The sequence below is a fragment of the Euleptes europaea genome, chromosome 20 (assembly GCF_029931775.1).
Source record: "Euleptes europaea isolate rEulEur1 chromosome 20, rEulEur1.hap1, whole genome shotgun sequence".
NCBI classification, from domain to species: Eukaryota; Metazoa; Chordata; class Lepidosauria; order Squamata; family Sphaerodactylidae; genus Euleptes; species Euleptes europaea.
The window spans coordinates 23,563,345-23,578,532 of record NC_079331.1 but is presented as its reverse complement, the minus strand read 5'-3'; the positions used below and the strand labels follow the sequence as shown (position 1 = coordinate 23,578,532).

Below are 15,188 nucleotides of genomic sequence, written 5' to 3'. Positions count from 1 at the left end.
CAGGAATTTCCCAACCCAAAGCTGGCAACCTTAGAAGGCTGTGTAGCCTCAGCATGGCCCAATCTGATCCAATAGGAGGAAGAGGAGGTGGTGTCTGATTTTGAACAGAAAACCATCCAATCAGAAGCATGGCTGTATGAAATTCCCATTTGCTCCCATCCCAGAGGGATGTACATATAATGTACATATTTGCACAAGGTTGAATGTTGAACTCACATATTCCAGTAGCACCACGAGGAATGAGAGGCATGTCTTTCAAGTTTCATTTGGCTAGACAAATCCTGTTCCCTCCCGGTTCATCGAAGCCCACAACACTCACTCGCATGGCCCATTTGTCCGGGGGTGAAGGAGAAGATGGAGGAAGGGGATACTGGCTTGGCTGCCATATAGTTCCGTTCCTGATTCAAAGCCCTTATTAAACACCGGAAGGCCCTTTTGTCTGATCTGCTATTAATATGTAATGTGAAGACTGAGTCTCCTTCCAAGAAATGACAGTCAAGAGGCAACATTTCCTGCTCTCCATTGTGATTGTTTTTCTTAATCGGCTGATATCGTTTGGTCCCAAGACGTTTGCCTCTTGCCAGATTTCGATCTGGGTGAACTGGGAAAAAAAAGCCACCGTTCCAAACAGGATTTAGTCACCGCTTAGAGTCCTTGATGGTTGCCAGCTGTTGTGGGGAAGGAACTGTGGAGAACAAACTTTGTCCTCTCTCTTGTCTCTGGATGGGAGCAGAGAATCTCTCTCTCTCTCTCTCTCTCTCTCTCTCTCTCTCTCTCTCTCTCTCTCTCTCTCTCTCTCTCTCTCTCTCTCTCTCTCTCGTGACTACACAAGTTACAATATAGTGTGACATAACCAGTGAACCAGCAGTTAGTGAACACATGAGACAAGGGGTTGTTGTTTGTTTTTTAGTTTAGAAAGCTGCATCATGTTTAGTGCACAGGCGCAATCCAGAGGCGTGGGCGTGGGATGCTTGAGTTGTTTTTGGCAGTCCCTCCTCCATTAAACCGTTTTTAAGCTGCTGTGTGGTGTGGGGTTTTGCTGTCTTGGCACTGAAATGTGCTGCTTTTACAACTGGCTAAGAAAGACCGGGCACCATGTTTGTTCCCCTCCAGGCTGGTGGTGGGAGCTCCTTATGAAACCAACGGACAGCAGAAGACTGGAGATGTCTACAAGTGTTCTGTGAATGTCGACGCCAACAGTACCTGTTCCAAGCTCAACCTAGGTACAGACATGGGACAAAACGCACACAGAGTAGCTCCTCTGCACACCTCATGGGAACGACTGAGTATTTGGCAAAGGCAGGAGTGCCTGGCTCAGTCATTCTCTTGAGCGGACGTTCTCAGTCAACTGTCAACTGTCTTTCCTCACACCATTGGCGAGGATTAGGCTAGTGTGTATGTGTTAAATGAAAATCCCAAAGGGGATGTTGGGGCCAAACGAAACTATGGGGAGGAGTCACTTTCTGGTAAGGCACAAGCATTGCTTGCAAAGGTCCCCAGTTGAACTTGCCATGTCCAGCCAAACAGGGATCTTTGGATCAAGATCTACTATCTGTCACTGGTCTGTGGAGGAAAGTGCCGTCAAGCCACAGCTGACTTATAGTGACCCCATAGGGTTTTCAAGGCAAGAAACATTCAGAGGTGGTTTGCCATCGCCTGCCCCTGTGTAGTGACTCTGGGCTTTTTTGCTGGTCTCCCGTCCAAATACTAACCAGGGCTAACCTGCTTAAGCTTCTGAGATTTGATGAGATTGGGCTAGCCTGGGCCATCCAGGTCAGGTCAAGAAATCTTTGGTGGTGTAAAGTGTCGTCAAGTCACAGCTGACTTATGGTGATCCCATAGGGTTTTTGAGGCAAGGGATGAACAAAGGTGGTTTGCCATTGCCTGCCTCTGCATAGTGACCCGGAACTTCCTTGGTGGTCTCCCATCGAAGCACTAACTGTGGCCAGTCCTGCTTTCCAAGATCTAATGAGATCAGGCTAGCCTGGGCCATCCAGGTCATTGGTCTCAATGAATTACTTGTCTTAACTCATAAAAGAAGAAAAGCAGCCATTATTTTTTTAAAAGAAAATGACCTTTTCATCCCCATAAGCCCCTCCAACTGATCTTGGCTGTTCTGACACACACACCCTCACATAAACCCTACGTCCAATTTCCTTCCAAGTTTGTATGGCGATTTCTGTCATTGTAAGAAATATTGTCCCCAAACTAGCTCTTGTTTCCTTTTCCCTAATGGATCTGAAGCATTTAGTGCACAAAGGGAAACTTGCTGGCCTCTTTTCACTGAGGAGGTCTCACGAATTAGGGAGATGCCAACCGCAGCTTTTCCTTTCCGGAGTCCGTGTTCACTTGGTTTGGGAATTGAAAGGGTTGGGGCCAGTACCATTAGGACAAATAAGTTAAAGTGATAATTCCGGGGGCGGGGGGGGGGGGGAGTTACCTGACAGTCTCAGAGTATTTTCTCCTGTTAAGCCGAACATTGTAAGTGGTGGAGGGAAATGCATGCGGTGAAAAAGGCTACAAAAAGTGTGCTGTGCCAAGACTGAGGCCTCTTTTTGCTGCCGGCCTGACGTTGACGTTCTTTCCCCAAGGAAGAGTAACTCTTTCCAATGTGTCGGAACGCAAGGATAACATGCGTCTGGGTCTGAGCTTGACCACAAACCCCAAAGACAACAGCTTTCTGGTAAGCCATGGGATGTTTGCATAATCCTTAGCTCCTCTCTGTGTAAGCTTTTTTGTCCTCTTTGTGCTGGGTAGGCTTCAGACTTGGAAGGGGAACCTGTTCTTAATCTCATCCCTGCACTATGAGACCTCACTAGAAACTCACTATGAAACAAACATCATTTGAAACATCTCTGTTTCTATGGAGATTCTAGATAATGCCATGGTTCATCTGTTGCATTCCAGTGTTTTCTGTGTTACCTTCCAACTATATTCAGATCTGATTTGTGGTGATTTCTCCATCAACAATTCAATTGAAATGCTCCACCAGCCATGTGTGGAATGAAAAAGTGCTGCTGAGGCTACCCAAAATGATTTTCCCTTAAAAAATGTCCTCTTCATCTCTGTTGCTTCCTCTTCTTACCCTAGTTAATTACTCTGCATTGTATTCCTTCATAGTGCTGGTGGGTAGCATTCCTTTGTCTTTTCCTTTTTCCTGAGTAAAGGGGGGATGACTTATAGTACAGTCATATGCAGAGTTGCTAACGAGTAATCCCACTGAAATAAGTAGGTTCACGGGAGCAACTCTGTGCTCTTCATTCCAGCTTTTTCCCTTTAGCTCAAAAGTGATTGCTAACTTTCCCCCCTTTTTTGTGATTGTCATTTTGTAATTGAGCCATTGTAATCATATAAATGTTAACTATCATTTTGCATCCATATAGGAAGCAGTAAATAAAACTGGTCCTGACCTGGATGGCCCAGGCTAGCCCGATCTCATCAGATCTCGGAAGCTAAGCAGGGTCAGCCCTGGTTAGTCCTTGGATGGGAGACCACCGAGGAAGCCCACAGTTGCTAAGCAGAGGAAGGCAATAGCAAACTACCTCTATACATCTCTTGCCTTGAAAACTCCATAAGGGGTTGCCATAAGTCGGCTTCGACTTGATAGCACTTTACACACACACACGCAATTAAATCTGTCCCCCAAAGGAATTGCAAAGGAGCTGGGGGTGGGGGTTCAGAGGGTAGCCATTTTGGTCTGCAATACAACAGCTAGATTCAAGTCCAGTAGCGCCTTAGAGACCAACAAGATTTTGGGGGTATGAGCTTTGAAGGCAGCTTTGACTCTCAAAAGCTTATGCCCCGAAACTTTTGTTGGGCTCTGAGGTGCTACAGGACTCGAACTGAGCTAGGGGAATGGTACTGCAAATGGGATGGTGGAAAGTGCTGTCAAGTCCAGCCGACTTCTGGCGACCCTTCATGGGGTTTTCAAGGCAAGAGACATTGAGAGGTGGTTTGCCATCACCTGCCTCTGCGTAGCGACCCTGGACTTCCTTGGTGGTCTCTCATCCAAGTACTAACCAGGGCTGACCCTGCTTAGCTTCTGAGATCTGAGGAGATCGGGCTACCTGGTACAGGAAGAAATTAATTAAGCATGGAAATGCAGAGACTGTTAAGAATTGGGGCAGTAACACAATTAAAGGGCAGTTGCAGGGGAAAGGAGGACCTTTGCTGAGAAGAACCGACTTCTGTGTAGGATGTTGTAGCACTGAGAGATTTGGGGGGGGGGGAATAAAACTCTGCATGAAGTCCTGTGAGGAATCCTTGTTTATATCATGCTTGCAGAGAGGAATCCTTCGGCCTCGCAAGTCTGGAAGCAGCTGCCTTCTCTCTCCAGTGTGGTGGTTTGGAGCGGTGGACTCTAATCTGGTGAACCAGGTTTGATTCCCCACTTCTCCATATGACGGCGGACGCTAATCTGGTGAACTGGGTTGATTTCCCCACTCCTCCACATGAAGCCAGCTGGGTGACCTTAAGCTAGTCACAGTTCTCTTAGAGCTCTCTCAGCCCAACCTACCTCACAAGGTGTCTGTTGTGGGGAGGGGAAGGGAAGGTGATTGTAAGCCGGTTTGATTCTTCCTTAAGTGGTAGAGAAAGTCAGCATATATAAACCAACTCTTCTTCTTCTTCCTCTCCTCCTTTTAAAGAGAGTGCTTGACTCTTTAAAAGTAATGTTGGTGTAGCCTACTGGTGGGGCAGGGCGTTACCCACTTAAGGAACAGGACCCACCAGTAGCCAGCCAGTGCTTCAAAAGTTTGCTTTGTCTTGCTTCTTTGTGATGACTTTTCTTGCCTCGCTGCCACACTGATGCAGCTGGCGCAGTGGCTGTGCCAGCAGAGAAGGAGCATTTCTATGTCAGCAGCAGACTGGGATGCCATCCTGTACCCTTCTGGTGCCCGCTGACTTCTGCATAAAGCATCTCAAAGAGGCTTCTGGCACGCTCGAAAGATAAATAGGTTCCGGAGGGATTACCCAGGTCGCAGTTGCCGTCACACTACTAAAGCCTTCCCTGGCATCCCATTTTCTTCCACATTTCCCCCCCATCCACAGGCCTGCAGCCCTCTCTGGTCTCATGAGTGCGGAAGTTCTTACTACACCACAGGAATGTGCTCCAGGGTGAACTCCAACTTCAGATTCTCCAAGACGGTGGCTCCAGCACTCCAGCGTACGGGAAACAGTCTGTTCTGATGTCCTTGCTTGCTTACTCTTATGGTGGGACGCTGAGGGGATGTTGGGGGTCTCTGATCACTTCAGTCCCAAGCCTGAAGACCAAGCCTTATGAGGAAAGGCTGAGGGAGTTGGGAATGTTTAGTCTGGAGAAGAGGAGATTTGGGGAGGGGCCATGGCTCAGTTTGTAGAGCATCTGCTTGGCATGCCGAAGGTCCCAGGTTCAATCCCCGGCATCTCCAGTTAAAGATACTAGGCAAGTAGGTGATGTGAAAGACCCCTGCCTGAGACCCTGGAGAGCCACTGCCGGTCTGAGTAGACAATACTGACTTTGGTGGACCAAGGGTCTGATTCAGTATAAGGCAGCTTCATGTGTTAATCTGAGGTTGAGGGGGGACATGATTGCTCTCTTGAAGTATTTGAATGGCTGTCACTTAGAGGAGGGCAGGGAGCTGTTCCTGTTGGCAGCAGAGGATCATAGGACTCGCAATAATGGGTTTAAATTGTAGGAGGAAAGGTACTGGCTGGATATTAGGGATTTTTTTTTTTTACAGTAAGAGTTGTTCGGCAGTGGAATCAGCTACCTAGGGAGTTGGTGAGCTCCCCTTCATTGGAAGTCTTTAAGCAGAGGCTGGACAAGCACTTGTCAGGGATGCTCTAGGCTGATCCTGCATTAAGCAGGGGGTGGGACTAGATGGCCTTTATGGCCCCTTCCAACTCTTATGTTTCTAACCAACCAGGCACCAGTGTGTGAGAGGCGGTGCAGTGGCAGAGGGAGCCCGTCCACACAGGCAGGTGACCTCCCTCAATGAGGGCAGCAGGAAAGCGAAAAACACCTTCTCCTTCTAGACAGCAGCAATGACAGACGCGGTGTGTCTGGATCTGGGCCTTCCAGCTTTAGTTTAGAGCAGTGGTTCCCAACCTTTTTTTGACCAGGGACCACTAGAACGTTTTGTTTGGTGCAGGGACCCCAAGGTTCAAAATAAAAATTCCGAGAATTTGAAAATAAACTTTAATCATAACTGTTAGTTAAACATTAAACTTAGAATAATATTTGAATATATATATTTTATAATAGAGAACTTTTAATTGAAAATATTAATTTATTATGGGTTTATAACTTTGTTTTGCGGACCTTAATTTAGTTCTCGCGGACCCCTGGGGGTCCACGGACCCCTGGTTGGGAACCAGTGGTTTAGAGGGACAAAATGCAAGGAGCGCCAGAAACAAATGGGCTGGATTCCTGAATGAAAGAAACGTGCCCCATCCCCCTAGGTGGCCAACCTACAGATGGGACCTGGAGATCTCACGGAATTACGGCTGATCTCCAGAGATCCTTTCCCCTGGAGAAAATGGCTGCTTTGGAGGATGGACTCTATGGCATTATACCCTGCTGAGGTCCCTCCTCTTCCCCAAACCCCATGGAATTTCCTGACCCTGAACTGGCAACCCTAATAACCCAGAGACCGGTGTTAAACCTCTCTTGCCATTGGCCTTCACTGCTGAGGATGCTATATTACAAATGTAGATAAATTTTGTGCCCGCTGGATGGACATGGCTTGCTCCAAGGAATCCTGGGAATTGTAGTTTGAAGAGAATGCTTCTTCCAGAGCTCCTTGGAGAGGAGGAATGACTACTTTAGAACTTTTTAAAGTCTGCAATATAGATATATATTCCTAGAGTTGAAACAAAGGTAGAACACACCAGAAAACAGGAGGATTGGGTGGGGGGATACAATTTTAAAGCAGGAGGGGAAGGAACAGGATTGCCAACTCTGGCTTGGGAAATTATTGGAGATTTGGGGGTGGTGACTGTGAAGGGTGGGGTTTGGGGAGGGGAGAGCTCAGAAGGGCTGTGATGCCATAGAATCCACCCGCTGAAGCTGCTGTTTCCCCCAGGAGAACAGATCCCCGTAGTCTGGAAATCAGCTGTAGTTCCAGAATCGCTCCAGGCTACACCTGGAGGTTGGCGTCAACCCTAGGAGAAAGATTGCCCTTCAGTTCTTCCAATGGGGGGTGGGGACTTGGCAGCCCTTCTCCCCTTCCTGCAGGTAGCCAAGTCCTCGCCGTGATCTCTTGCCCGTCCTGTCACAGGATGCCAAACGTACATGGATATAATTATCGTGCTGGATGGATCCAACAGCATCTATCCTTGGGTGGAAGTCCAGCATTTCCTGATCAACATCTTGAAGAAGTTTTATATCGGGCCAGGCCAGATACAGGTGAGAAAACAAACCTGGGGGAAACAGCGCATCCTTCGGTCTGGTTTGACAGCTTTCCCCGGCCGATGGGCAGCAAAGGCTCTCTCTCTTGCCAGCAGGCCGGGCTCCCTGCCCAGAATAAACCTGCAAGCTTTGCATTTCAAAGCCAGGCTAGCAGAGGCAAATACAAACGCCTCAGAGTGCTTCTCGGGAGGAGGCTTTTGCATTGTGGCCGTCTTGGGGACAGTAGTCACTAATGACATGGTGGTAGGGTTGCCAGCCTCCAGGTAATAGCAGATCTGGAGAGGAGATCAGTTCCCCTGGAGAAAATGGCCACTTTGGCCATTAGACTCTATGGCATTGAAGTCCCTCCCCTCCCCAAACCCCACTCTCCTCAGGCTCTACCCCCAAAATCTCCCGCCGATGGCAAAGAGGGACCCGGCAACCCTACATGGTGGACAGGGAGACCTTACTTCACACTGCTGACCACCTGGCTTGGCCACTCGCCTTGACCCCTTGACCTTTTCTCTTCATCCAGATATGGTTCTCCCTCCCCTCTAAAATGGTCCTCTTTGTTTTGTTTTTAAACTTAGGTTGGAGTTGTGCAGTATGGGGAGAACGTGGTGCACGAGTTCCACTTGAACGACTACAGGTCTGTGAAGGACGTGGTGGCCGCTGCCAGCCATATCGAGCAAAGGGGAGGCACGGAAACCCGGACCGCGTACGGGATTGAGGTTGCACGGTGAGCTCCACGTGACGTACAGCTCTCTCCCCAAACTCAGCCCACCCAAGGCTTCGCCCCCAAATCTCCAAGAATTTCCCCAACCCAGAGTTGGCAGCCCCAGCTGTGATACTTGAAGGCCAGCCTGCTTCCAATACTGTCTGGCCGACTGGTTAATATTTGCCTCCCAATCCCCTGCTCTCTGTGCCTCCACCTGTGGAAGAGAGACAGGCAGCAACTAGAGACAGGGGATTTTCAGTGGTGGCACCCCGCCATTGCGATGATCTTCCCATTGAAGCTTGCCTGGCACCTGTATTACTTTCCTTCGGGTGCCAAGCCGGAACATTTCTGTTTGCTTAGGCTTTTAACTAAGGTGTGGTATCTTTTTAACGCGGTTTTGTGGCCTGCCCCAGGGGTCCCTGACCTTTTTGAGCCTGTGGGCACCTTTGGAGTTCTGACAGCGTGGTGGACGCAGCCACAAAATTGGCTGCCATAAAATGGCTGTGGCAGGAGGTGGTGCCAGCTGCAGAATGGCTGCCTGTCAGCCCTTGGCCCACAGAACCAGAAATCACCACAAAGTCATATAGAGTCCAAACAGATGGCTTTTACTGGTCAATTAGGCATACAGTGCAAACGAATAAAATGACAGCTATGAGAGGCTCACTAGCTGGGAGATATTATAAGGCAGGAAAGGCGGGTGATTACACGTACAGGCTGAATACAGTTTCCCAGGAGCTGGGTTCCCAGGCCTAGGTATGCGACCTTGGGGGGCAGACAATACAACGCAGAGACAGAGGCAATAACGAAACCGAGATAGCAGCCTGACATTCTGCTCCCCTCAAGGCCCCCTCCCAGTTCGCAAGGGGGCTGGCCGATCTGGGTAAGCAATGTGAAAGGCGTCGACGAGGTCGGGGGCGGAGACATCCCGTGCGCGTACCCATTCGTCATAGGCAGGGGGGAAATGTTTCCAACGGACCAAGTATTGCAGGTTGCCATGGTGAACACGGGAGTCAAGGATCTTGGAGACTTCGAAGTGTTCCTCCCCCCCCACCATGATGGGTTGCGCAGGAGGTGGGTCCGGATGCCACCGTGGAGAAGCAACATGGGGTTTGAGGAGGCTAATGTGGAAAACAGGATGCACACGCCTCAAGGATTTGGGGAGAGCCAGTTCCACCGTGACAGGGTTTATGACCCGGGTGATGGGGAAAGGGCCAATGTATTTAGCACTGAGCTTATGGCACGGTTGGGTGGAACGGAGATTTTTGGTGGAAAGGTAAACCAAAGTACCCACTTGCAGATCACCCCCGGGGGAGCGATGTTTGTCAGCTTGTGCTTTGTATTTACGTTTGGCTCGGTCGAGGTTGCTAACGAGCCAGGGCCAAGTGGTACGGAGGGCGTGTGCCCAGGAGGCAATGTCGGGGTTCCCCTCCCCCTCTATATCATCTGTAGGAGCGATGGGACTGAAATCTTGTCCATACACAGCAAAAAATGGGCTAAAACCTGTGGATTGATGCATGGCATTATTGTAGGCATATTCTGCTAAAGGTAACAGTTCTACCCAGTTATCCTGGTGGTAGTTAACATAACAGCGTAAATAACATTCAAGTACAGCATTGACACGTTCAGTTTGACCATCAGTTTGAGGATGGTATGCACTAGACAACCCTTGTTCCACTCCCACCAACTTGAGGAAAGCTTTCCAAAACTTAGAAACGAAACCACTGCCGCGGTCACAAATTATCTTACGCGGAAACGAATGTAAACGAAAGATATGCGTCACGAAGAGGCGGGCCAGTTTCTGAGCAGAGGGAATCCCTGCGCATGGAATCAAATGTATTTGCTTAGAAAACAAATCAGTAACAACCCACAACACAGTTTTACCCCCACTGAGAGGGAGATCAGTCATGAAGTCCATAGCAATCACTTCCCAAGGTTTGCTGGGCGTTTCAAGAGGTTGTAGCAGTCCCGGGGGTTTGCCCTGCGATCGTTTCGCAGCGGCACAAACGGGACAGCTGCGGATGAAGGAGTCAATGTCGGAACGCATTCCCCCCCACCAGAACTGTCTGCGCAATAAGTGAAGGGTTTTCAGAAACCCAAAGTGCCCAGCTGTTTTGGCTCCATGGGCTAAATGTAAAACGTCCTTTCGGAGAGCCTTGGGGACATACAATTTCGAGTCCTTGTACCAGGATCCTCCTTGTTCCAAAACACCAGGGGGTAGGGTATGAGCGGAACGTTCTAAAAGGCACTGGTCCCGAAGGACAGTTAAAAAGGACTCGGAGATGGGGATTTTGGAGGGGGCCCCCCCGTCGGCCATGGAGATCTTAGAAACAGTTATGGGGCTAGTGCTTACGTGCGGCGGCGCGCAGACTGCAGGCGGCTGGGCGGTCGGAGGGGTAGGAAGGGCGGGAACTCCGGTTTGTTGCGGTGGCGGCTGGGCAGCCGGTTGAGCTGGCGGAAGTTGTACGTTGGGTAAGGTGTGCTGATGCTGGGATCGAGTTTGTACAGCCAGCATAGGTAGAGCCCCACGTTGCATAGGGGTGAACAGAGAGTTGGTGGGTCTTTCGAGTTTTACCGGATATTGTGGTAAACGGGAGAGGGCATCCGCAAGAACGTTCTGTTTCCCAGGGACGTGCTTCAGGGTGAAACGGAACTGCGCAAAGAACTCCGCCCACCGTTGTTGTTTCGCTGATAGCTTATGGGACCCCGTGAGGGCAGCTAGATTTTTGTGATCGGTCCAAACCTCAAAGGGGACTTTAGACCCTTCCAAGAATTGTCGCCATAGAGTCAGAGCATGATGAACTGCGGAGGCCTCTTTCTCCCAGATGGGCCAGTTTAATTGAGCGTGCGCAAATTTTTTTGAAAAGTAAGCGCAAGGGTGAAGAAGACCATCCGGTCCTTGCTGGAGGAGAGCCCCTCCCATGGCTACATCGGAAGCATCGACTTGCACAATGAACATTTGATTTGGGTCTGGGTGCTGTAGCACCGGCTCCGAAGTGAAGAGGCGTTTGAGGGCCAGAAAGGCGGCTTGGCATTGCTCAGTCCATAGGATTTTCGCGGAGGGCAAGGCAGCCGAGCTTACTTTTCCCTTAGTTTTCAGTAGGTCCGTAATGGGTAGAGCCACCTGGGCGAAGTTAGGGATGAATCCTCGATAGAAGTTTGCAAATCCCAGAAATTGCTGTACTTGCTTCCGGTTGGTGGGGGGAGTCCAATCGAGGACGGCTTGGACTTTGGCGGGGTCCATGCGAAGACCTTGGTGGGAGATGATGTATCCCAAAAACGTGAGTTTGCTTTGGTGAAATTCGCACTTAGCAAGTTTTGCGAAAAGTTGATGGTTGCGCAGGCGTTGCAGAACTTCCCTGACTAGAGCCACATGCTCGTCCATAGTTTTCGAATAAATGAGAATGTCATCTAAGTAGACCACCACCCCACGATATAGAAGGTCATGTAGGATTTCATTGATGAGTTGCATGAAGACCCCCGGGGCCCCTTTTAATCCGAACGGCATCACAAGGAATTCATACATTCCGAAACAGCTAGAGAAGGCAGTGAGGTGCTCATCCCCTTCGCGGATACGGACTCGGTAGTAAGCTTCCACCAAGTCTAATTTAGAGAACACACGGCCTTCCTGTAATTGTCCCAAAATATCGGATATTAATGGGATAGGATAGGCATTGGTCTGGGTAACCGCATTGAGCTTTCTGAAGTCAATGCACAGGCGAAGGTCGCCCTCTTTTTTCCGGACGAAAAACGCGGGGGCCGAGTTTGGGGCATTCGAAGGGCGAATGAACCCTCTGGCGAGGTTTTTGTCCAAAAAGTCCCGGAGGACAGTGCGCTCGGAAGCGCTCATAGGGTAAATCTTACTCTTGGTTAATGTGCAGTCCTTTACCACTTCAATCGCACAGTCTGAGGCCCGGTGGGGGGGTAAGGCATCACATTCCTTAAGGTCGAAGACATCTTCAAAGTCCCGGTACACAGCGGGTAGAGCCGGTGGTGCTGGGGCAGTAGAGGTTAATGCTGGAACGGGCGGATATAGCAGAGCAAAGTTTTGCCGATGCTGGCCGCAGGTGGGACTAGCGAAGGAGATAGTGTTTGTTTCCCAATCAATACTGGGACTATGTCCTTTAATCCAGTTAATTCCCAAGACCACTTCAAATCGGATAGGGGCTATAGTGAAGTCTATTTGTTCCCAGTGGGAACCAATTCCCATTGCCACCCCTATGGTGCGGTGATCAACTGGACCCCCCTGGAAATGGCTTCCGTCCATTTGGGCAAATTGGACGGGGGCGGGTAAAGCCTCAGAGTCGGCTCTGAGTGCAGCAAAAGTGGTTTCGCTTATGAGAGTGCGACAGCAACCGGAGTCAATTAGTGCTTTGACGGGGATTTGTGGGCCACCGTTAAGTTGTTGTAAAACTGCATCCACGTAGACGGTGGAGTCCACGTCTTTAATTTTGGTAGGAGCATTCGGTTTGATAGGAAGATCCTGAGAGGTCTGTGGAGACGCTCCATTCACCACAGACCGGAGCCGTTTTTTGACAAGTCGAGGGGAGATTCCAGGTTTAAGGCTGGAGAAATCCAAGGATTTTCCTCATCCGAAGAGGGAAAATCGTCCCCCAATGGGGCACTTGTAATCCGAGACCCGGCGGGGTCGTTGGTAGTAGGCAGGGAGGCTGGGTCCCCGGCATGGAGTGCAGAGGGTGTGGGTCTTCCCGGAGCTGCGCTGCGGGTGGCCGCGGTGCCTCTGCGTGGTGGACGACCTCGGGCGCGGGTTGTCGTGCTGGGACGAAATATTTCCTGGCGGCGTGGGCAAACGGCTGCAAAGTGGCCCATTTCTCCGCAAGTAAGACAGGCACCCCTCTGAAATCGGGCTTCACGTTCCTGGGGCGGACGTGGGGGATTTCGTGGGACGAGCAGTGGTGCCTTGGGTTGAGGCTTTTGGGTGCCTTTTTCCTTGTGCTTTTGACGGACAAGAGAAATGAAGCGTCGGCGACTTTCCACTTCCTCGGCTAATAGGATCCAGTCTTCGAGGGTATCGGGATCGCCTCGCATGTAAGACCAGTTCAGAATGTCAGGATGCAAGGCTTCCCTGAAATGATGGATCAGGGTGGTCTCGGGCCAACCTACAATTTTACTTGCCAGTCGTTGAAATTCATCGGCAAATTCTCGAACTGTAGCAGAGCCTTGTTTTAATTGTAAGAGTTCCGTTTTGGCTCTTTCCCCCAGGAAGGGGTCCTCAAACCTCCTTCTCAGGGCAGTCATGAAGTTGTTGAGGGAACGAATAGCACGAGAGCGGGTGTCAAACTGGAGGACCATCCAGTCAGCCGCTTTACCTGTCAGAAGGGAAGCTACGTAACGCACCCGGCTGTCTTCCGTGGGGAAAAGTTGTCCTTGTTCTCGCATATAACTGTCCACTTGATGCAAGAAACAAGGCAAAGTCTCGAGAGATCCGTCATACGTAGTCCTCAATTTGAGTTGCTTCCAAGGGCCGGGCGCAGGTTGACCCGGTTGCACGGGTGGTCCGGGCGGAGGGACAACAGGAGCTCCAGGAGGCAAGGGTGGAGCAGGCACATTAGCGGGTGGTTGCACGGGTGGTCCGGGCGGAGGAGCAACAGGAGCTCCAGGAGGCAAGGGTGGAGCAGGCACATTAGCGGGTGGCTGTACGGGTACCCCCTGACCCGGTATCGGAACGGGCTGTCTCAGAGCTATCAGGGTTTGTTGTAATTGCCTGTTCTCCTGAAGCATACGTTCCATTACTTCTTGGAGTTGATCAACACGGTCGGAGAGCTCCCGATTCTGGGCTCTTAAGAAATGAGCCTCCTCACTTGGGCCACCAGTAAGATGAGGCTTACTGGTCCGGAAGCTTGTGGCCCATTGAGAGCTATCCCCATATAAATCCTCGTCTTCAGACTCTTCTGAGTCTCGACGTCGGTCAGCCAAACGGCGTGCGCGTTGAGTCGCGCGCGGCGGGACAAACGCCGGGGAAAAGGACAGACCTGATAGCCCTAGTACATTGCCCTTAGGGCGCGTGTCCACGTTCGCCTGATTCCTAATCCTTGCTGCCGCCGCCCTGGCTGCTTCCGCAGCCTCTCTCTCTCTTGCGACCTTAGCCGCTTCGGCGGCTTGCTGATCCGCAAGAACTTTGGCGTTCTCAAGTCTCAGGGCAGTCTCTGCCGTAATGCGCGGCAAAAGTTCTGTCTCCAGGAGTGAGAGTATGGGGTCGGGTTCCCCGCCCAGCAGAGGTTGTACTCGAACCGCCAGTGCGGGTGCCTCGGCTCCGAAGGTCGAGGTCAAAACTTGAGCCAAGGTGGCTACCGGGGTGTCCTTTGTACATTCCACAAGGAGAAGAGCGGTGCTAATAGCGACTCGCTTGGCCTCAGCCTGACAGCTGGCTGCATCCGGGATCAGGGAAAAACCCTCCGGTGGGGCTCCCGCCATGGTAGAAAGAGTTTCCCGAGAAATAAGATTATCCAAAAGTCCAGTTAATATTTGTAAATCCTCAGTCGCCAATCGGGCATCGTCCAGTAATTGATCCAAGTCCTGAAGATCTAGACGAGCATCAGTATCCTCCGACGTTAACATCCAGAGACGTCCTTTAAGAGATTGCCACTGTTTCTGTACCAGTCCCCTCAAGCGGCAAACCTCTCGGGTCGTCCGGAAAAGTTCAGCGATTAAGTCTTGTAACAGAGTAGGATCCTCAGAGAAGGGCTCCAGGGTGTAGATCACCTGGAGAGCTGCATAGCTCCCATCCAAGTGGCAGGCGAACCCCCCTGGGCTCCAGCCTGGCTAGTAGAATGGTGAAGAGATAGCTGTCATAATGTCAGCCCTTGGCCCACAGAACCAGAAATCACCACAAAGTCATATAGAGTCCAAACAGATGGCTTTTACTGGTCAATTAGGCATACAGTGCAAACGAATAAAATGACAGCTATGAGAGGCTCACTAGCTGGGAGATATTATAAGGCAGGAAAGGCGGGTGATTACACGTACAGGCTGAATACAGTTTCCCAGGAGCTGGGTTCCCAGGCCTAGGTATGCGACCTTGGGGGGCAGACAATACAACGCAGAGACAGAGGCAATAACGAAACCGAGATAGCAGCCTGACAC

General features: G+C 50.6%; 1 protein-coding gene across 1 annotated transcript in view; it reads left to right on the top strand.

Annotated features, from left to right (window-relative positions):
- ITGA11 (integrin subunit alpha 11) overlaps positions 1-15,188 on the top strand; it is a 132,791-nt gene that overhangs the window by 48,154 nt on the left and 69,449 nt on the right. Inside the window, exons 3-7 of the mRNA XM_056865758.1 lie at positions 1,114-1,223; positions 2,592-2,683; positions 5,050-5,164; positions 7,260-7,387; positions 7,960-8,108. Coding sequence (XP_056721736.1) covers positions 1,114-1,223; positions 2,592-2,683; positions 5,050-5,164; positions 7,260-7,387; positions 7,960-8,108 — 594 coding nt within the window. The remainder of the gene's footprint in view (positions 1-1,113; positions 1,224-2,591; positions 2,684-5,049; positions 5,165-7,259; positions 7,388-7,959; positions 8,109-15,188) is intronic.